Source organism: Empidonax traillii, unplaced genomic scaffold, assembly GCF_003031625.1.
Source record: "Empidonax traillii isolate 1590-97213 ecotype Southwest subspecies unplaced genomic scaffold, ASM303162v1 scaffold1342:size133107, whole genome shotgun sequence".
Lineage (NCBI taxonomy): Eukaryota > Metazoa > Chordata > Aves > Passeriformes > Tyrannidae > Empidonax > Empidonax traillii.
In genome coordinates this window covers 100,628-121,589 of record NW_020956535.1, presented here as the reverse complement: position 1 = coordinate 121,589, position 20,962 = coordinate 100,628, and the positions used below count along the sequence as shown (strand labels likewise).

Below are 20,962 nucleotides of genomic sequence, written 5' to 3'. Positions count from 1 at the left end.
CTTCAGGGACCACAGAGGGTGCCCCACACCCTGGGACCAGATTCCCTCCCCTCCCTGGCTTTGTGCAGCCCTGAAGGGCTCATGTTGTCACTGCTTTTGGTTTCCCATTTGGCACAGAGAAGCGATTCCTTACCTGCTGCTTTCCCCCTTTTCAGCTCTTCCAATCCATCCACAGGCTTGGGTCGGGGATTTTCCTCCAGCTTTAGCTCCTGGTGTCCCTCGTTGGTCTCCACCTCCAGAGCTGAGCCCTGTAAGAGAAGGCACAGATAGACCCCCTCAAAGCCCAGCACTGCTCCAGCCCCTGTCAGGATAAATCAGCTGCTCTGGCAGCCTCCACATGCCACCCACAGCTCTTTCCAGGCACAAGGTCCTTGCTGGTTTATATCCCATTACCTGGTGCCAACCACACCCCTGGCACGAGGATCTGCTCGAGTTTTCTTTTTGATGTCCCCCCCCACATCAGGAGCAGCAGGATCCAGCCTGATTTACGTGGCATGAAGAATTGAGGTTTCACTTACATCACTTCATCCACTGATGATGGTGATTCAGGATGGGATGATGTAACTCACTGCAGAGCTGGGCTGTGGGTCCAGCTGTGCTCCAAGAGACCTGCAAGGCTTAAGACTAAGTTTGTTAAGACCGAGTTAAATAAGTGATTTATAACCTTTTACCTAAAAACAGACCGGGAGGGTGGGCAGGCCCTGGCACAGGCTGCCCAGAGAAGCTGTGGCTGCCCCATCCCTGGGAGTGTCCAAGGCCAGGTTGGAGCAAACTTGGGATAGTGGGAGGTGTCCCTGCCCATGGCAGGGGGTGGGATGGGATGAGATTTAAGGTCCCTCCCAACCCAAACCATCCCAGTGTTCTCCGAAGAGCCAGCCACGATTCCTGCACCTTCCCTCCCCACGCAGAGTCACTCCACTCTGCTGCTCGTTCCTAATTGCTCCAAAAGTAGCATTTTAAGTGATATAAATATGGATGTGATTAAGTGTTATCTCCAATTAAAGCATCAGCAGCTGAAGCTGCCTGGATGTTAAGTGAAAAAAAAAAAAATTAACAAGAGGAACAAGTGACTTGTATCACACAGGGACATCTCAGCTCCAATTAAGTGCAGGATATTTTTTATACCGAGTAGCCTTTAATTAGCAAGACATTTTGCTTTAGTGCAAAATGGTAACAAAAAGGTAGAAAATGTTCAAAAACAAACAAAACAAGAGTGTGGTGTTAAAACAAACAAACAACCAAAAAAACCCCTACACAACAAGGAGCTGGAACTTCCCAGTGTCCCAGTCCAAGTGGTTGATTATCCCACAGCCAACAGGGACTAAAAATTTGTTCTAGCAGTGGGAAAAATCTGATAAATATTAGAAACACGACACCCATTTGCAAAGAACATATTTCTCTGATGGCAAAGCAAAGCAGGGCTGATTGGATCCTTATCTGCGACACCCAGAGACAGCACCTTATATTATTTAAATAAATTAACACAGATCAATGGCCTTTTCCACTGCTAAGGAAGGGAAAGGGACTGGGATCCAGGGCTCCCAAAATCCCCCCATTGTTACCCCAAAACAATCTCCCCATTCAGGTGCTGCCAAGGCTGGGGGTTGAGCCTTGTCCAGAGGGTTTGGCAACAGATCTTGGACAGCTCTTGGGAAAGTTCAGAGCTGTTGTTCGGTTTGTTCAAAGGTAAGTTTACACTTTTTTCTTTTTTTTCCTTTCTTTTTGAAAGGCAGGGAACTGTTCCTCTCTGCAGCACCATCCCCTCTCCAAGGGCAAACAGCTTTTCCCACCAGCAATTCCAGGCCACGGGGAACCGACGGAGATCACCAACACCGGGAACAGTTGAGCCTTCAGGGGAAAGATAAGTTAACAAAATTGAAAGATCAGTTTAGCCCTAATGAGCTGCAATAAATTCATCAGGAGCCAGAGGGAAGGTATTTTACTGCAAGAACTTTATTGCACTACGTTCAAGTGCTGATCCAGGTGTTGTGCCTACGGGACACGGGCGCAGTGACATCCCCCCCCGTTCTGGTGACAATCTGCACTTTTCACTAGTTTTCCCCCCTCAATTAAGGCTGCAGAGTCATAGCATATGATAATTAGTACATTATTAATCAAGAGTAAAACTAAGGGGGAAGAATGCAAAGTTATACATAGAGCACATAAAATTTGTTTTATTGTTGGTTTCGTTTTTCAGAAGGACGAGGGGTTTTGGTTTTAATCAAGCTCAACACCTTCCCCCCTCCCCCAATCTGACTTCCATCATTTGTCAAATCAGCTTTAACTAAATACCAGTATTTCATTTTACTCAAAAAAACATCACTTTTCACTTGCAGGGACAGTTAAGAACATCAGGCTTGTGGTTGGTGAGGGGAAGGTAAAGGCCAGAATTCGGTAACTTCAGCACCATCTCCCTTCCACCTGCACTCAGACACCACCAGACACCCACACCACAAACACCTTTTGCATCTCCTTTGTCTATGAAAGGCTCAGAAACGTTCCACGTGGTACAGGGAGGAAGGAGCTCGAGGCAGGGACACACTGGATTTTGGGGAGCCCCCTGGCTCTCCCCTGAGGGGCTCGACAAGTACCTGTATTTTTCTTTCTGTCTTTTTTTCTTAAATTTATAAACCTCTCCCAGGAAGAGGACTCTATAAAGTCTGTTACCTGTGTTTTTGCCCAGTTAAGCTGCAGACTAAAAGCAGGAGTCTGGAAGAGGGGGAAGTCCTGGGCAGGCAGTTGCTGAGGTATCAGGAAGAGATGGGTACGAGGCCATACCTGCTGCAGGTACAGACCCAACACCAGCCTTTGGTGCTCCCCAGCAAAGCATCCCATCCCAGGACACTAAACCTGCATCCAAAGCCTTCCCTGGCTGGATATTCCGGACTGAAGTCGCTGCTGGGGCAGGGCACTACAGTAACATGTGTTTGGTAGAAGCAGCCTGGCCAAAAAATTGCTCCTTAGAGGCTCTAAAACTGGCTTGGTTCATTCACTGGCAGCACCAAGGGCCCCACAAAAAGGAGGTGGTGCCTGTCCACCCTCCAAAAAACCAGCGTGTTCCTGGGGTGAGCGATGATGGGCATGTTGGTGTGGAACCAGAGACTCTCCCTCCAAAAGAACCTAATAAAAAATAACAAGGCAGTAAGTGGTTAAACTGAACTGTCCGTGAGGGCAGGCCTGGGAGATCCCCACCCCAGGCACTGACTCATCTGTACCTCACAGGGTACAAGTGAGACCCTCCCCCAAATCCTGATTTCCTGTGCTCAGCCAAGGCAGAGAATCTGGACAGCAGCAAAAAGCCTCTTCGTCTTCCTCATGACAGATAAATTAATTTTAAGTCCTTGTCTGAACTGCCCCTCGCTCACCCAGGACACTTTGGAACATCAGTCTTCTGCCAGGATAGATTTTCTGTCCAGCAACAGAAAGATAATTAACATTTCAGCCAAATTCTTTGGAAAAAATCAGACTGACACACACACACACACACAGAGAAAATCACATACACACACAATCTCCCACCACTCAGAAAAGGACTTTAGCAGATTCCCCAAAGGTATCAGGCAGTGAGATTTCTGTTAAAGCCCTCCAGGAGTTTTGTTTTTTTTTCCACACCTGAACTCCAGAACACAGACATCACCCAATCTCTAGGATGTGCCCAAACTGGGCTTAAGGCTGTCAGACTGTTCCCAGACAGCAACAAAGGCTCCTCCTCGTGTCTCTGCCAGGTCCCAGCAAGGTTAAAAAACAAAAGGCAACTCCATTTAAAAGAGTTTAAAAAAAGAGGAATTCATGTCTCAGGCCCTGACTGGGGGGTGTTTCCCTCAAATCAAGAAAATAGTTTCTGCACAAGCCAATGCTCTGCTGGTTTTCCTTAGACATAAAGTTTACTTTATTTCTTTTCTTAAAAAGTTAAAAATACAGAAGGTTCAGAAAGTGATTTTCTCCTTGCAGGTGTTCAAACTGCAGCTTGAGGAGAAAAACAATCCTTCACTGAAATGTTTCTCTTAATTGGGGGGAGGGGGGTTTCTTTTATTATTATTTTTTAATTGTGGTTTGGGTTTTTTTTTTTTTTTTTTTTTCAAATCATCATCACCCTTAGGACAGAGGTTGAGGAGCACTGACTCCACATCGCTAATCTGATGACGTAGTTTGATTCCAGATTCACATTTCCAGGTGCCAAGAGTCCAGAAAAGAGCCATGTTAAGTTGTGCCTTCGTTTGAGACCACGTTTTTATTGAACACAGCAGTGACCGTTGGCATCTTTGAAGCGTAACCTCATCTTAGGTCGGTATTTCTCAAGGTAAAGCAGCTGTTTGGAATTGAAAGCTCCCCTCCTTTTCCTAAAACAGAGAGAATGAAGGCTCAGATCAGTGGGGAAAGCACTGCCTCAGTCACCTTATAAATGCCAAGGCAGGTGAGAGCTCCCCTCAAAGCAGCGTTTGGGCTCGGATTTGTGTCCATCAGCACTGCCAGGAAGGATAACCCAGCCCCAGCACAAGCACTTTATCACCTGCCTGTCAGTCTTACAGTAAAAATCTAGCAAATTCCAGCATGTTTTCTGGTGATGGAAGAGCACCAAGGTCACCCTCTCCTGCAGGTGCCCCTTATTAGCTAAGTGAGACCCTGACATTCAGATAGGGAGAGATAAGAGGTTCTCAGGGAAAAAAAAAAAAAAAAAAGCTTCTGGGTATCAAAGGCAGCATACCCAGGAAGAGACAAAAGGAATTTTAAAGAAGGAAAATTTCAGAAAAAAAAAAAAATCTGTTGACAGCAATACAAAGATAACTGGAGACCCTGGGAAGCCATGAAAGGATAAATTGCTTTTTTGGCGAAGCTCATCCAACACAGATCTCACCTGCTGAGCTTCATTTCGAGAGCTGATGTTATCTCCAAACCAGAGCTCTGCAGCCTCATCCTTGCCCAGTTTTATTTCCCAGACGTTTCTGGGTGGGTCACACTCACCCAGGACACCCCTGGCAGTGCTGCGGTTCTCACCCAACCTCGCCAGGATTTTATTTCTCATTTTTAAATTAATTAGAAGCAATTTTTAATGTCCCAGCCTGGACACCTTTTTTCCCCCCCTCAAAAAAAAAAAAAAATCAGAATCTTTGAGCCTTTGGTCAATGGCTTGATATACAAACCCAGATTTTAGAAAGGAGAGGGAGAGAGTTCACCTGTTAATCCTCATCCTCAGAGAGAGGGAAGGGCCCCAGGCTCAGCATTCCCAGCAAAGCTGTGCCCATTATACCATCAGATATATATATTTTTAGCATGTATTATACACTAAAAACCAAGCAAGCTCTGCTGAAGGCTCAGGCTGGTCAAACACAGCAATGAAGTGAAAGATTTAAGTTTAACTTACTGCCTTATGAACTCAACTGCCTCCTCATACTTCATCCCACATTCAATGAGAGCAAGTGCAACCAGAACAGGAGCCCTGCAGGAGAAATCGATATTTAAGGGAAGATCCGGAGAAAGGACACGCTGAATCCTTCAAAACTCATCAAATTAATCTAAACAACACAAACAGCTGAAGTATTTTCTCTTTAAGCATTACCTACAGAAAGACATTTGCCTGCTGAGTGCCTCATGTAAAATGTCTTTTTAAGGAGACAAAGCTCTGCTTCCAGCACACACCAAAAAGGAAATAAAAATCAATAGCAGCTCCTTAGTGTTTGGGGCGTGAAACCATAATTCTCCATTTTTATGCTTTCTTATTTCCCCATAAGCTCATTTTCTACTTTGTAATACCCTCCTGCACGCCTTTGACACCGCAGATTTAGCTGTATGGGAGACAGATCTGTGAAGCACTGAGCAGATGACTTTATAGAGAGAGAGAGAGAGAGAGATTTATTTTTTTAAATGCATCCTGTAAAGGAACTGGGCGTTCCAGGGGCAGCACAGCAGAACTTTTTACCTTGGAATCCACATTTTGGAAAGTCAAGTGTGAAGGAACAAGCAAGAAATCCCAAGTGCACACTGACTTTTCTCCTGGATTGATGTTCACCCAGCTAAACACACAGTGCAAGAGGCACCTCTAGGAGTGGAGCAGGGGAGGACTAAAACAGGTGCCAGCAAACGGGACAACTTGTACTAAACAACAACATAATTCAGGAGAAACAACTCCCACTGTCACCCTGCACCTGCATAAACACAATTATTCACTTTTCCAAAGGAAACCATCTGAAACTTCGAAAGGTCACTTTTGTTTTAACAAAACAAAACAAAAAAAATAAAAACCCTTTCCTACAGCTGAAGCTCAATTCCTTGCTACAGGTAAGAGAGTTTGCTGGGTTAATCCCAAAATCTGGGCAGCTCTTGCCTTCCCCTCTGCCTGAAGTGGCCTGAGAACAGCAGGAAAAGGTCCCTCTGGAAGCACCAGCTGAACTCTGGTTGTGTTTGTGCCACACAGAGCAGATGAGAAGCTCCTGCCCTGCTCTTATGCAAGGACAGGAGAGCTGGAAAAAAAAAAAAAATGGATCACTTGAGTTCCACGTGGCCTCCCACCTTCCTGAAGATGTTCCTCGGGTAAAAATAGAGCAGAAATGGATAAACAGACCTTAACTGCCTTGGGGTTTTGGCTCTTGTATCCTCAAATATTGGCCATTTCTCCCCCCTCTCTCCTTCTCTGGAGGTGGAAATTTAAGAACTTGCTGCACTCCAACCCTGGGCCTGCCTGACTTCTTTAATCTTTCTCGCCCACTCACTGATATCCTGAAATATTAACACTCCCATGGCTATTCCAAGAACACAAACAATTAAGTTCCATTTCCTCCCAGCCCATAGGATAAACATAACATCCAGGGATTACACTTGGGAATATGAATGTGACATCCAGCTCTCCTGAGCTTTTTCTTTCCCCCCTCCCAATTTTATCTTGTTGTATTTTCAGTGGTGAGGAGAGGAACATCTGCAAGTGAGCAAGAAATACAAGGCTGACTTCTTGAAACTGAAGCCACTTGAGAGTTAGAGAGTAATTAAAGTAGCTCTTCCCAATGCCTTTTTTTCATCACCACATGCCTGATAGTTTACCAGTTGAAAACAGGAGGAAATTTAAAAAAAAAAAAAAGAAACACTTAAAAATTGTACTGTGTCAAAAAGAACAGGAGGTTTTACTATTTTAGCAGAGAGACACAGGCTTTTAAATTAATGTGTGTCACTCAGGACTGACAGAGCTGTTCTGAACAGCCTCTCCAAGGCTCTTCCTCTCACCCTTGATCAGAGTTAGGAAATGACTGAAGATTTTTTTTTTTAAGGCTGCAACAAATCTCTCTCTCGCTCCAGAGACACAGATTTGGTGCTGTTGGTTGAAAGCGTTATTTAGGAGAAAACAGAAAAACTGGAATTTACTGAACACCTGCCACGGCCTCCCTCCCAAAGACAGGAACTAAAACCCCCCAGGCAGCAGCATACTGACCTTCCCAAGCCTGCCACACAGTGCACAGCCACGCAGCACCCGGGCTCCTCCCGGAATTTGGCTTTCAAAAGGTTTAGCCAGTCGTCAACTATCTGCCCCGGGGGTGGTGCTCCATCGTCAAAGGGCCAGTCCTTGGGAAGGGAAAGAATTCCATCAGCACAACCAACCAAGAGCGAGGCAAGCACCGCTGAGAAATGCACATCACACACACACACAGAGCTCCACGGGTGTTCTTCTGGCTGCACACAAGTTCACAGGTCGATACCAGAACGCAACATTAAATGTTTAACAACCAGTTAATTGCGCTTTTCAATAAAGCCCCTCACTGGCTCCTTTGCAGTTACAGAGTTTTTCAGAAAAAAAACAGCTGCCTTTGCAATCCCGTTTTATTAAAAATATGTGAAAATCAATAGGCATTTCAAATAAACACGTGAAAGATGAGAACTCTGTAGACTTTCTCCTGCAGCTCGGGCTCTGTGGAGGAGAAGCTGTTCCCAATAATTCGTAACAGCTCTGATGGAGCAGCTCCTCCAATCAGCAGTTTAACAATTACCTGGGTGTTTTCAAGTGGAAAAAAAAAAACAAACCAAAACATATTCACAAGCATAAAGAAGGTTGTAATTAAAAGGACACGGCAGGAACTTCCCATTTTCCTGAGGCCACAAAGCCCTCCTGGAAGTTGTTCCTTCACCTGGAGCCCAAGCCCAACATCCCGTGGTTTGTAACATCCTGGGACACGGGGAGTGCTGGAGAAGGAGCACTCCTGGATGTCAGGGGAAAAATAATATTTAGGAGTTATTCGACACTTTTCTTTAGATGGTGATGTATTTTACCAGAGAAAACTCACAGCCAGAGTTCCACATTATTCAACAGCCTCTCCAAATGGAAGGCAATTGCTCTGAAAGGAGCCCTCTTCCCTCATCAAGCCAAAACCAAGCCTTTCATGTGGGGCCTCGAGAACAAGTGATGATGAAATAATATTTTTCTGAAGTCCAAAAGCAACACGTAGGAACACTGAACAAGTACAACTAAAGGTAAAAAAAAACACCCACTAGACTTTTTCATTTTGAAATGCACTTATTGCTACTCCAACACTTCCTGAATAGCAAACACAGCTCAGCACAGCCCAAGAGCACCTTAGAAATTGTGCTGGCACTTAAAGCTGAAAGGTGGAAATAAAACCAAAAAGCTTTAAGCCACTGGAATAACTTTTATATGTGCTCAATTCAGAAAGATACACCAAGTCTGGAGAGCGCAGAGAAATCCTTTTTTAAAGTACCTGGAAAATCAAAAATATCTGGGACAACACAGCAAAATAAAAGGCTACAGAAATCAGATCACGAAGTAAAACTTGTTCTTTCTAATAAAAGGGCTTTTATGAGATTTTCCACTCAATCACACAGTGCTGGCTGGATTATTTTAGGACTGTGTCACCCACTGTCCCAGGAAGAGAGGCACAGGCTGCCAAGAGAAGAGGAAGGATGATGCTTCTTTCTGAAGCTGCCTCGCAGAGAGCAGCATTCCCACGTCAGTTCAGTGTTTAAATTTAATTTAAATTAAATCCTTTCCTTCGCACCAAATACAGGAGTTTAATACATGGCTTCAGCTCACACGTTAACCTTCATATCCACCCAGCTCCTGGGCTGGCCTGAATTAATCCCCACTGCCATTTCCCCCCAGAGCATCACCTCTCAGGAATGGCACTGATAAAACACTGCCTGGAATGAGCAACCAGAATAATTCTGGGGCTGGAGGAGTCATTGCAGTGAAGTTTGCAGGTTTGGGGGTGTTTTTTCCCCCCCTGGTTATGAGTTCTGCTAGCAGAATTGCTGTCAGACAGGACAGAAAAGCAATTGCTAAGCTCCACACAAAAACAGTCATTAATAACCAGGATGAGATGGCACAAAGAGAAAATGCAGCTCTTCTGTGCCACCCTGCAGCAGTGGGGAGGGTGAGAGGCAGGAAAGGGTTTTTATTCTTATTTCCCTTTCTCTGGGGCAGCCCTTGCTCAGCACAGCGGCTCTGGGTCTGCCCTGGCTGCAGCACAGAACTGAGAAGCAGTGACAGGACTTTGAGGTGACACCTCAAAACCCCTGAAATTATCAATTTCCAGAACTGTGCCTGAAGCTGGGCAGGATGAGACGGCAGCCAGCAACGAGGAACCTCCCACCTCCCAACCCAGAACCCCGTGGCAATGAATTCCCGCCTCCAGCACTCCCAGCAGGATTCAGGTGGTGGATGTTCCAGGGGGGGCCCAGAGTGTAAAGAAAGCCTGACCACTAAATCAAGGACTAAGAGGAGGAGAACAATGAAATGTGCCTTGGATCTTTTAAGGTGAACAAACGCCACCACAGCCTCCCTGGCTGCCAACAAGTGTTAAAAAAAAAAACAAAACAACACTTCCAGGAAAAACCCACCAGTTCTCCTGATGCGACATCTCTGTTAGGAGACCTGACACACGAACACAACCAAGAGCTGCACGAGCCCCACAGGAGCTAAATCCACCCCCACCTCCTGCACTTAATCTCTGCTGATAAACACGTGCATGCAGTAGTACTACTTCAACCAGGGAGCATCTCACTCCCCACTTTCTCACTGTGCCATCTGCCAAAGAGCTCTGGAGCTGCCACGTTCCCCCCATCATCTCGCAGTGTGTGATCCAGGCTCGCTGAATTGCTCCCATTTGCGGGGAGTTTCACGAAGCTTTTGACCTCAGCAGCGTTAAAACAGACTCTAATCTCTCCCAGGCTGTGTTTTTAATCATAATGTGATTTTTTTTTTTTTTGCGAGCAAATATTGGCTTTAAATAGCGGCGTGTTGTTTTCTCAGCCAGAGGTAATTCAATCCCGCTTGTGAAGGGCGAGTGGAGCCTGCTCTGAAAGAGCAGGAATTCGTGGGGAGGAGGAAAAGCTCTGTGGGAGGTGGCCGTGTCAGGGAGTCGTTAAGCTTATCTCAAATAGCCAAACACTGCAGCAATACAGTAAATTACCAAGACAACCTCCTGACTGGGACGGTCAGCATCAGCGATGACATTAGCACGAACCTGCCCTGTCACCTCCTGCTTTCTGTCACCCTGAGCAGATGCCTGGTGGATTTATCTCTCTCCTGGAGCGGTGGAACGCCAAGCACTGGGATCGCTGGGCTTTGTTAGGGCTGAGGAAAACGTGTTGAGACACAAGATTCTCACATGGGGTGCTCCAAGGGAAAGGCTCCACCACACAGCAGGGCTGGAGGAAACACCATTTCCAGTTTTTTTTTTAGCAAAGCTTCCTCAAAAATCTGCTTTCAGTTCAAGCCCAGGCAGCACTGAGGTTTTTAAGACTTCTTGAGAACCTAAATTCCCCCACAGTTTCGGAAGCTCAGGCTCTGGGGCACAGAGCTCTGGCTCCTGCTGCTGCCCCAGAGCCTGGCCATGGCACGGAGAAGGTGGGAATTCCCTGCAACGCTGCCCTGCAGCTTCTGGGAGGAACTCATCTCTCCCCTTCTGGCACAGGAACGCTCTCCTAAGCCCCAGCTTAAATCAGGGCTTGGAGGGATTCTCCACCACAAGTTTAATCCTTCCAGCCTCTGGCAACCTGAGCAGTGTCACAGCTGGAGGGTTCAGAGCAGTGAAAACACTGTGATGTCCAAGTCCAAGCCTGCTTGGAGGGAGCAAAAATGCTGTTCCAGAGCAGAGCCCTGCAGTGACTGATTTTTCCAACAACACTGAGGCCCACGTGGCTGCCTGGAACTGGAGTAAATGCTGAGGAGGGCTGGGAGCCAAGAAACCTGAGTGACCTGGATGGGGAGTTTTCACAGATATGCCAGGATAGAAGTTTTCCTGCTAATGGAAAACTGCAGTTTTCCCTCTGTCAGAGCCATAAAAAGCGAGAGGCAATGGAAAGCTGACTACCTGCGACACAGAGATGCAATTTCTGCCCTCACAACAGACTATTACTCACTCCAGTAAAACCAACTGATTGTATCAGACACACTCTAATAATTCAGAAGTATTGCCTGGAAAAACACCGCCTGCAAGCTCAGAGCGAGCACACACCTCTTAAAAAAACCTCCCCTGAAACACCGAGCGACACCAGCCCACAGTCAGACACCGTTGCATAACGTCAGCTGTGAGTAAGCAGGGAAGGAATTCCACCTGCTCAGCTGGGAAGCCACCGGCAGCCTGGCTCCCTTCAGAGGTGAGGAGGGTACATTTGGATGGGATATTGGGAAGGAATTCCTCCCTGGGAGGGGGGGGGCAGGCCCTGGCACAGGTTGCCCAGAGAAGCCCCATCCCTGGGAGTGTCCAAGGAGCAACCTGGGATAGTGGGAGGTGTCCCTGCCCAGGGCAGGGGGGTTGGAATTAAATGATATTTAAGGTCCCTCCCAACCCAATCCCTTCCATGATTCTATAGCTCTATCCTGCTACACCCAGTCCACCGTGTTCTGTATCAGTTTATCAGCTACACGCCCAAAAAGTGGCACTTTTTCTAAGAGCAAGAAAAGGGAGTCCTGAGAAATCTGAGTCCTGAGCAAACCAACAGCACAGCCAAGAACTGCTGTATCCAGATAAGAACCAAACCATAAGGCTGGACACTGGATTAGTGTCACTCTGTTCACCAAAAGGCAAATCAAAATATCTCAACAAACCCAGTAAGAGACATTTCTACCCCAAACTGAAGACAGCAGTGATGAACCACCACACAGCGAGTTTCTCCAAACCACCTTTAACTGATGCTGGGCATCACCTTACTTTTGGCCAAGCTGAAACAGCCACGAGCATGAAGGAGAATTCCCCACCACTTCTAGACATGTAAATGTGCCTTTTTTTTTTTTTTTTTTAAAGACAGTTTTAAAGGCAACTCACTAGAACCCGGACTCCTTCCTTTTCAATGGGAGCTTGATCGTAAGTGGCATCACAGACTCGCACCAAGGTTGTCACTCCGTACTTCTTCAGCTCCTTGAAGAGAGAGGGAAACACGTGAGCATGGACAGGGGGGAATGGATTAAAAACCTCCCTCCTCCTCAGCTCCAAACCAGAACATTTTACACACACAGTCCTCCCCAAGGAAGGGGCAAGGGACAGGTTACAAGTGACAGGAAAAAACGAGAACCACCTCTGAGCTCTTCCTCTCTGGGGAAACGCCAAGGTGGGGGGAAAAAAAAAAATTGCATGTGCAAGAGCAAAGTTAAAATAGCTGCCCATATTCTCCAAGCAGCTTCTTCTTCTCTTTAAATAGAAGTCAGGGACTGTTTGCTTCAGCCAGTGTTGACATTTGGAGGCAGGGAGGAACAGAACACACACCCCACCATATTCCAGCTTCCTGGTAATGCACTATAAGTAGCACGTCATGCCAGACAAATAATCAGAAGATCAAACAAAAGCTGTTCCAGCTCACTTTGAAGGTTCACACAACGAGCAGAATTTCCCCTCCTGTTTGGACTGAATCACTGTTACATCTTATAATTAGCAATAATATCTATTCCAGAGTCAAGACCCCTGAAAAAGGAGGACAAGCCACAATAATGGGGGGGGGGAGGGGAATAAAGAAAAAAAATGTGGCTTTCAGAGAAAATTAACCACTGATAACTGAGCAGATCCATGGTGAAGAGCGATGGAAGTCTGTCAGGCATCAGCAAGAGATGACAGATCTCTGTGGAATGAAAAAAACCCCCACACAGCAGATAGAAGCCCTCTCCATGTAGGACAGAAGGGCACAAAGATCCAGCAGGTTTGGAGCAAAGCAGACTGTGAAATCCACTGTGCTACTACTTCTCAGATGATGCCATCTGCTACTTGTTCAGGAAACTGAATCCTGCCATATTTAAGATCCCAATGTGACAGTAACAGTGTGGCCCAGCACCCATTTGTGCCTGACTCTTCCACAGCTCACCCCAGGCTGAAGCCAAATTCAGGGGTAAGTTATAGCCCCTGAAATTCTGGGATGGGCAAGGCAGTTTGACAACACACCCTGAGAGCTGAGACATCAGTTTAGGAATTGCAGTTCATCCCCTAAGGGAGAAGAAAGCTCAGAAAGCAGTCTGAACCCATTCTCCTGGTGCAAGGAGTAACATCCTTGATGACAAGGAGGATGGGGGGGTGGGGGGTGTTTGTATTCCAAAATGGAAGCTCACCCAGCCTCTTGCAATTAAAGAAGTGCAGAAGTTCAGAAAAAAAGAAAAAAAAATCATCAATGGATTCTCTTCTTGTACTGCCAGGAGAATGTGAATACATTGAAGATAAAAACACCTTAAGTTTCAAGGCAAAGCACTGAGCAGGAGGTGTGAGGAATGACAGTTCAGCACCTGTAAGAGGAATTATGAGCACATGAGGAAAGAAGGACACTTATTTCTGACTCCTTACCTCGATGAACCTGCTGAGGGTGGCATTGGTTGGGTTGTGAGTGATCAGGAAACGCATGTTCTCGTAAGTGATTTCCACGGGGGCTGGACGGTTCATAATGGCAAAGAAAATGTGTAAGGGGCCAAAAAAAAAAAGAAATAAAATAATAATAATAAAAAAAAATCAATAACTTTGGAAAGGTTTCACAGCAGAAAACATCAAAAAGACCACTAATAAGCCTGGGATTGATCAGAGCTTGCTTTGACGTGTTTGTTCCTTATGGATGTCACTTCCAGAAAAGCTTCAGAATCCGCTCAAACTCAACTTGGGCCTCAACTGCTGCGGGTGGTTTCCTCCAGACTCCACAAATTCCGACTACATGCAGGGCTGGGCAGCCTGTTCTACATTTAGGCACTGGTGAGGCAAAAAGGTAAGGGCAGCTTTCCTCCTCTCCACTTTGTTTTCCTGACGCTTGAGCTTTGCCAGAGTCACTGACAGGGATGCGCTTCCAAGGGGCACGGGATATCCCATATATTGGAGTGTGTCCGCTGTGTCCGGGGTCTCCGAGGCAAAGGAATTTTATGGCACGTGGGTGGGACCCCCCCTGCCCTTGAGCTCACTTGTGAGCCAGGAGGCTGTGCTGGGCCTGGCAGAACTCTGCCCTGGCGCTCAGAATCGCCATAAAGGTGGGACGTCTCCTCCGACGGGACACCTGCAGAACAGCGGGGAGAACAAAGAGGAGGCGTTGGGGGCGCTTCTGCTCCCACCGACAGCCACCCGCCCGCCCGGAGAAACGCCCCTGGATGAACAGGGAGGGGGTGTGGGAAAACAAACAAGGACAAGTCAGTCTTCCCCAGGTTCCCGAGAGCCCCAATATTCAGGATATTCCGTGTCCCCTCCTTTGTGCACGCGAGTGTCCAGAGGTGCAGTCCTACCTGCTCGGCTCCAGCCCAAAGTGCTGGTGGGGCTTTATTTTCTGAACTTAAATCAGCAGGGCGAGCAGAAATAAGAGTGTAATAAGGAAGATATTACGAGTATAATCAATTTTGCAGGTATTCAAGCTTCTGCTGGCGGATAAATTCCACCAACGCTCCCCAACTCCCAACAGGGGTAAGGGAAAACATCCTCCAGAAATCAGTCAAAATAATGACCCAACGGCCGTTTAGGCAGCAATAACTTTTAGTTATTCCCAATTATTTTAGTAATAACTATCATAACTTTGAGTTACTCTCAGTCTTATCTCTGTTTACAGAGCAGGGCATTGAGGGACACAACAGCTTCCAGTCCAACACAACGGGATTTGAAATACAGATGTTTCAGCCACGGCAATAAAAGATGGAACGGTGTCATTTTAACCATGGAATTCAGGGGGATGAAAATGGGAGTTATCCCAGAGTAGCTCGACTCATTTCAGGCTGAAATACTAAATCAGTAACGTGGCCTTTTCACTGCATTTAAAAATAAGGAAGCCAAAGAATCACTGCTGACGCTTCTTTTTTAAGGAAGGAGGTTTAAATCAGTTGAATAAAAACCCAGACTCGCAGCCAGAAGTCACAAACCTTCAACTTGAGTGGAAAGGTCAACGTGGCACATTCAAGTGGGGACAATTAGGGAAAAACACACACGTGGAGCTCACACCCCAAACTTCTGGAGTGCTCAAGGGTTTAATGAGATCCCCGCTTTAAAACCAGGCAAATTAAGTGCTACGAAATTACCTTTCTCACTGACATGAAGTCAAAAATCACCCAAAGAACAGCAATTATTTCCTTAAAGTACAGCTTTCAGTGCCAAAAAATATATTAATTAGGTTGCCAGAGGCAAGAACAAAGATGTTTTCAATCACCTCCCCCGACCTTAACGCAGCTCTTGCTCTGAGTGACTGAAATACAAATTTCAAAAATGAACCCTGGAATATTTTATCAGTGTAAATGCCCACAGGATTAAGGCTCGCCCCAGATGGAAGAGTCCCATCTAAACACATCAGACTCAAGTCCTCACACTTGCCAATCCTTGCACACTTGTCACAAGTCTTCTCGTTTACATCCCAGAAACTCAGGGGGTTTGTTGGGATGGGTTTCGGGCTGCTGGAGCCGTGATGGACCAGGAACAGCCACAGCATCCAAAACCCCAGGCAAGGAAGTCTTTTTCCAGGCAAATATTGCCCTGTTTTCCCTCCATTTGAACATACACTCCAGCCATGCCCACATCTGCAGACTCGGGTGACAGAAGGGCTTCAAAACGAGTTTCTGAGGGCCTAAAAAGGTCATTTAAATAAGAACTGCGGTCAACACCTTGGCACAGGAGATCCAAACGTGGATGCAGAGGCTTCCAGCATTCCCAAGTCCACTGTGCCGAGGGGAGGAGCTTAATATTAAGTCATATTTAATTTTAAGAGGGAATTTCAACCCAGTTGTTTCAAAAGCCTGTTGAGCAAACAATTTACCAAGTCATTAAGAAAGGACAGCCGGAGATGACATGATGTGGTGACCTTGGCCAAGCTCCTCTGCAGAACAGGGATGACACCATCCCACCTTCCCCAAAGGAATATTCCTGAAGAATTTAATTAGCTAATAGCTGAGGAGTGATTAAAAATGTAAAGCACCGTATTTAAGGCTGAAAAAATGACTTCCAGAAGGATAAGAAGTTTATATAGCACACAACTCTAATTTTACAGGTTTGGTTACTGACACAGATCCCTTTCTTTCCTCCCATGATTGCCAACTGCTAAGGTTTAAACAGAAAAAAACAGGCTGCTAATTAATCAAATTAAACCCAGGGAAAGCCCCATTGTCCACAACTTCTGATCTCCCCAAGTAAATCCTTTCAACGTTTCTCCCTCCCTGTGGTATCAAGGGAATTTGCCCTTCACAACCCCAAGAGTGACAATCAACTGCAACCAGGCCCGTGGACAGCAGAAAAGAAGGAACGATTTTTTTCAGCCAATTAACCTCCAGCTTTTTTATACTTAAGAGAGTGAGATAGCACATGGAGAGCAACCAAAAAATTACAACATGTTTTATGGGGCTGGCCTGGAAAGGGAGGAGAAATATCCCAACACTCCACAGCAACGGCTCCATCAGGAGCCAGGGGAGGAGGGAGAGCAGAGACAGCCAAGCCATAAACATCCCTGGAGCTGAAAGGAACTAGATACTGCCTGGGAGTCAGCTCCTGATGGTGCTGGATATCAGGGAACACTCATCAATCAAGATGCTTATCTGCACCACCAGGTGGGGGGAGCTGGGACAGGCTGTGCACCCACTGACGGATTAATTGAGGGGATTAATTGGAGTCATGACTGAACACACACAGAGGCCCTACAGGCACTGAGCTCCCCTCACACCACACAGCCAGAATGTCCTCCAAAATCCTATGAACGTGCAGGAAGGTGCTGAAGGCACAGGCGAGGGGCACTCCCATTAACCAGCATCAACAAATCGGGGTGAGCACTAATTAAAGAGAGAGCAGTGACACGAGTCCCTGACTCGACAGAAGCTCCACTGGAGACTGCTCTGAGCAAAAAGCTGACACCCCCTCATCTCCAGTGGCTGTTCTGAACTGACTCCTGAATTAGAGACTCCACTCGCTGCTCTGGGCTGAGCCTACACCAGCCCAGGGTCTCATGGAAAACAAGGAATGACATCGTGAGGAGTTCCCAGTTCCACCAGCACCGAAACTCGAGAGAGAAACAGCTCGGAACAGCTGCAGCTCCCAGGGATTGCAAAACACGGATAGCCCTGCAAAGGTCACTGGGATCCCCTTTCAAAACAGCCCAATGCACAGGATGCACAGCAGAGCCTGCTAATCTGTCACTCAGAGCTGCAGGAATACTTTGGTGCTTCCAAGGCCAGGATTTTCAAACCACCTCAAATCATTTTGGTCCTGTGAGTGGGAATCCACGTTCAATGTTAACAAAGTCAGCTGCTGAATATTCCTCTTTTCCCCCTCCTATAAAACCTCATCCTTGTGCCTTGCATTTGCACACATGGAATCAGCAGCTGGATCCCATAAAAACTGCCATCCTGACCCCGCTGCAGCCCAGCCAGGCTTTTCCTGACCCTGTGTCAGGTTCCACTGCCCCACTACTGACCCCCACTCCATCCCTACACTCCCAAAATGTCCCGATTCACCCGGAGCACAAGGCGAACTCGGAGACCTCCAAAACGAGCCCTTTAAACCAGTGGAAACACATCGGGAAGGAGCAAAAAGAACCACCTTTTTCTAAAACACCCTCTCCCAGCACACGGGGAAAGGAACCTCCGGAACGAACGTTCTTGGATGAGATCCCTGGACGCTGTCTGAAGGAAGCCTGCTCGGAGTGACACGTGCCTGGAGAGGGGTGAGGTCAAAAATTTCACTGTTCCACCCTGTTCCACCCCCGCGGGCAGCGGGGCTGCCTCCCAGCTCCCTCCCAGCTCCCTCCCTGCCTGCTGACAAGCTCCGCGGGTGACTCACTCGTTTCCTTTCGCACTAACCCAGGCGCTCTGTGAAACCCACGGCAGCAGATCCGGATCTGCCCGAGCAAGAACAACAACAACAACAACAACAAAAAAAAACCACCACAAACCAACAACCCATCCAGACTAAAGAACTTTCAAAGTGCCGTGTCAGGAAATGGTGAGGATTGGCAGATGCAGCGTGTGAGGGGTCGGGGTGAGAACAGGGCTGAGAGAACGCAGGCAAAGTTCAGCTGCCATCCCTAAATGTGGGTGAGGTCAGAGCTCTGTAGCCGTATCTGTATCACCCTGGAGACAGTGGGAAGGGACTGGACACTGCCTCAGACCTTCCAGAAAGGACTGGCAGCCTTTGTGTTTTATGCCCCACAGCCTCTCCTTGCTGTGAAACAGAACCTGCTTCGTCCTCAAAACGATGTTCTGACACAGGGGTTTTGTTGAACACCTCCCCCCCGCCACCACGTAGGTTTTTAAAAATCCTTCAGAGGGCATATTTGAATGTCATTTGCATACCGTGCCCAAAAAGTTTAAAGTTGCTAAAAGTGTCTGAAGTCAAAGTTACTCAAGCTGTTTGAAGTCAAAACCAACAGGCCCTGCTACAAAAAAAAAAGGAATTCAAGCTACTGTCCTGTTTAGGTCACAGGATTATATTTAAGTAAAATCAAAAATTGCTTCATGAATATGTGACACTAGTAACTCATTCCTAAAAGTGGGAATGCTGGGTTGTCTAGGCTGGATGAACTGCTGGTCTTTGAAAATACGGTCCTGCCTGATCACCAACAACTAAATATTCTCACGCTTCCAAGCTGAAATATCAAAAACACCCCCAAAAGCCCATTAACAAGTCAAGCAGGACTTAAAAGCAATTTCAAATCACACAGAAAGACAGAAGCTGCAGAGTTGAATTACTTGCACCTTACTCATCTCACTTATTTGAATGTGCCATCAACCTCCGCTGGAAAAATGCCGTGGTGGGGAGCTGGCTCCTCTTCCCTGCTCCCGAGGCAGTTAAAGGCCGGCTGACAACTGAGACTGGAGCTGACTGATAGATTTCACTGCATGTCCACAAAGTCCCAATTGTTCCAGCCCACAGTCCGTTCTCTGGGGCAGAGCTCGGCTTTCAGGGAGAGAGAGAACTCCGCTCTTCAGCGCGGAACACGGAGAAACAAGGGCAGCCAAAAGGTGGCCCTGACACTGCCCTGAGTGCAGCCAGAAACTCCGAGCCCAAAGTGTCACAAGGGAGAAAGGATCGAGAGGTTTAAAGACTCATTTATCCCCTCCCAGTCAGCAAAATGAGCCGTGAGATGACACCAAAATAAACAGCAACGCTGAAGGTGTTTTATCCTCCCCTGACACCCATCAGCTCCCCGGGCTGGCACCTCCTCAGCTCACCTGCCCCAAGAGCAGCAATTCCAGCCCAAACCCTCGAGCCATCAGGGCTGTTTTCCAATGTTTACACAGAGCTGTTTTAAACCTCCAGCTGTCCAGCTAATCCAAAGGCACCAAACAACAGCGAGCTCCTCTCTGCTGGTGCAGGGACAGCAGTCACTGACAGTGTGATTTCCCCTCCAGAAAGACGGTCAAAACACACAACCTACACACACCATTTAGAACCACAGAATCCCAGAATGGCTTGGGGTGGAAGAGACCCTTAAAGCTCACCCAATTCCAATCCCTGCCATGGGCACAGACACCTTCCACCAGCCCAGGTTGCTCCAACCTGGCCTTGGACACTCCCAGGGATGGGGCAGCCACAGCTTCTCTGGGCAAACCTGTGCCAGGGCCTGCCCCCCCCTCCCAGGGAGGAATTCCTTCCCAATATCCCATCTATCCCTGCCCTCTGGCAGTGGGAAGCCATTCCCAGTGTCCTGTCACTCCATGGTTTCATAAAAAGCCCCTTGCTGGCCCAACACCATCTCAAGGCCTCCCTCTCCAGCCGTGGATCATCCTCCTAACAGCAGCCTTTCCCCGAGCCATGAATCATCTGGCTCTCCCTTCCACAGGTGACTGACACGGCATTCCAGGGGGGCAAAGTCCAGGCAGGAGTGAGGGAGGCCCTGGGAGCACAGCTCAGCTCTGCCCTGAGACAAGAGAACGTCCTGTGTGGAAGAGAGGGGTGGATACCTGCAGGGAATTAAACCTGAAGAGAGAATCCCTGAAGCTGACGAGAGATGTGCATAAAAACATCACAGCTAGACCCTGTGTGAGACCCCCACTCCTGGCTGTGCATCCCCACTCCTACCTTAACTCCGACTGATCTTTCCTCTCCAGCAGCTGAGGTGATTAAATCCAAGTATTTCTACACGTTGAGTCATAAGGAGATAGAGTTTTCTGGCTGCTGCTCTAGTGGTGGGTTTCTCTTTTTTTCTCTCCTTTAAGTACTAACTGCAGTTGTGAGTCAGACCCTGCCTGGTTCGTTCGGGGAGTTTCGAGGCGAGTTTCCATTTATACAGGAGCCTTGAAAAGCCAACTCTCTGCCTTCCTCCTCCTCCTCGCCCCGAAACCAGCAGGCTCAGGCTGCCCCGAGAGAGAACACACGTCGTGACTAATCACACCCAGGAACCACCAGCAGCGAGGCCACTTCCACCCCCATCCCTGCCCCAAAGCCCTCCCCAGCCCGCAGCCTCACCTGCGCTCCGAATCCCAGAGCTCAGCTCTCCGTGTCAGGGCTCCTCGCCCTCGACATTCCCAACAAATCCACCCCTCCCTGACTCAGCCCTTCCTGCAGGTCACCCTCAGCACCCTGGGCCACACCAGGACTTTCTCCAGGCG

General features: G+C 47.5%; 1 protein-coding gene across 2 annotated transcripts; it reads right to left on the bottom strand.

Annotated features, from left to right (window-relative positions):
- Nucleotides 1–4,081: 4,081 nt before the first annotated feature.
- On the bottom strand, nt 4,082–20,663 carry PTP4A2 (protein tyrosine phosphatase type IVA, member 2). Of its 2 annotated transcripts, XM_027906689.1 has the most exons (6): nt 20,433–20,663; nt 13,761–14,451; nt 12,264–12,356; nt 7,418–7,548; nt 5,363–5,437; nt 4,082–4,340 (listed from the first exon to the last, which is right to left on the bottom strand). In XM_027906689.1, the coding sequence occupies exons 2-6, from the start codon at nt 13,854–13,856 to the stop codon at nt 4,232–4,234; spliced, it is 504 nt and encodes a 167-aa protein (XP_027762490.1). In that variant the 5' UTR covers nt 13,857–14,451; nt 20,433–20,663; the 3' UTR covers nt 4,082–4,231. The 2 variants fall into 2 exon arrangements, with proteins under 2 accessions (XP_027762490.1, XP_027762489.1); XM_027906688.1 differs by lacking the exons at nt 13,761–14,451; nt 20,433–20,663 and having other exon boundaries at nt 12,264–12,617.
- Between the last annotated feature and the right edge of the window lie 299 nt (nt 20,664–20,962).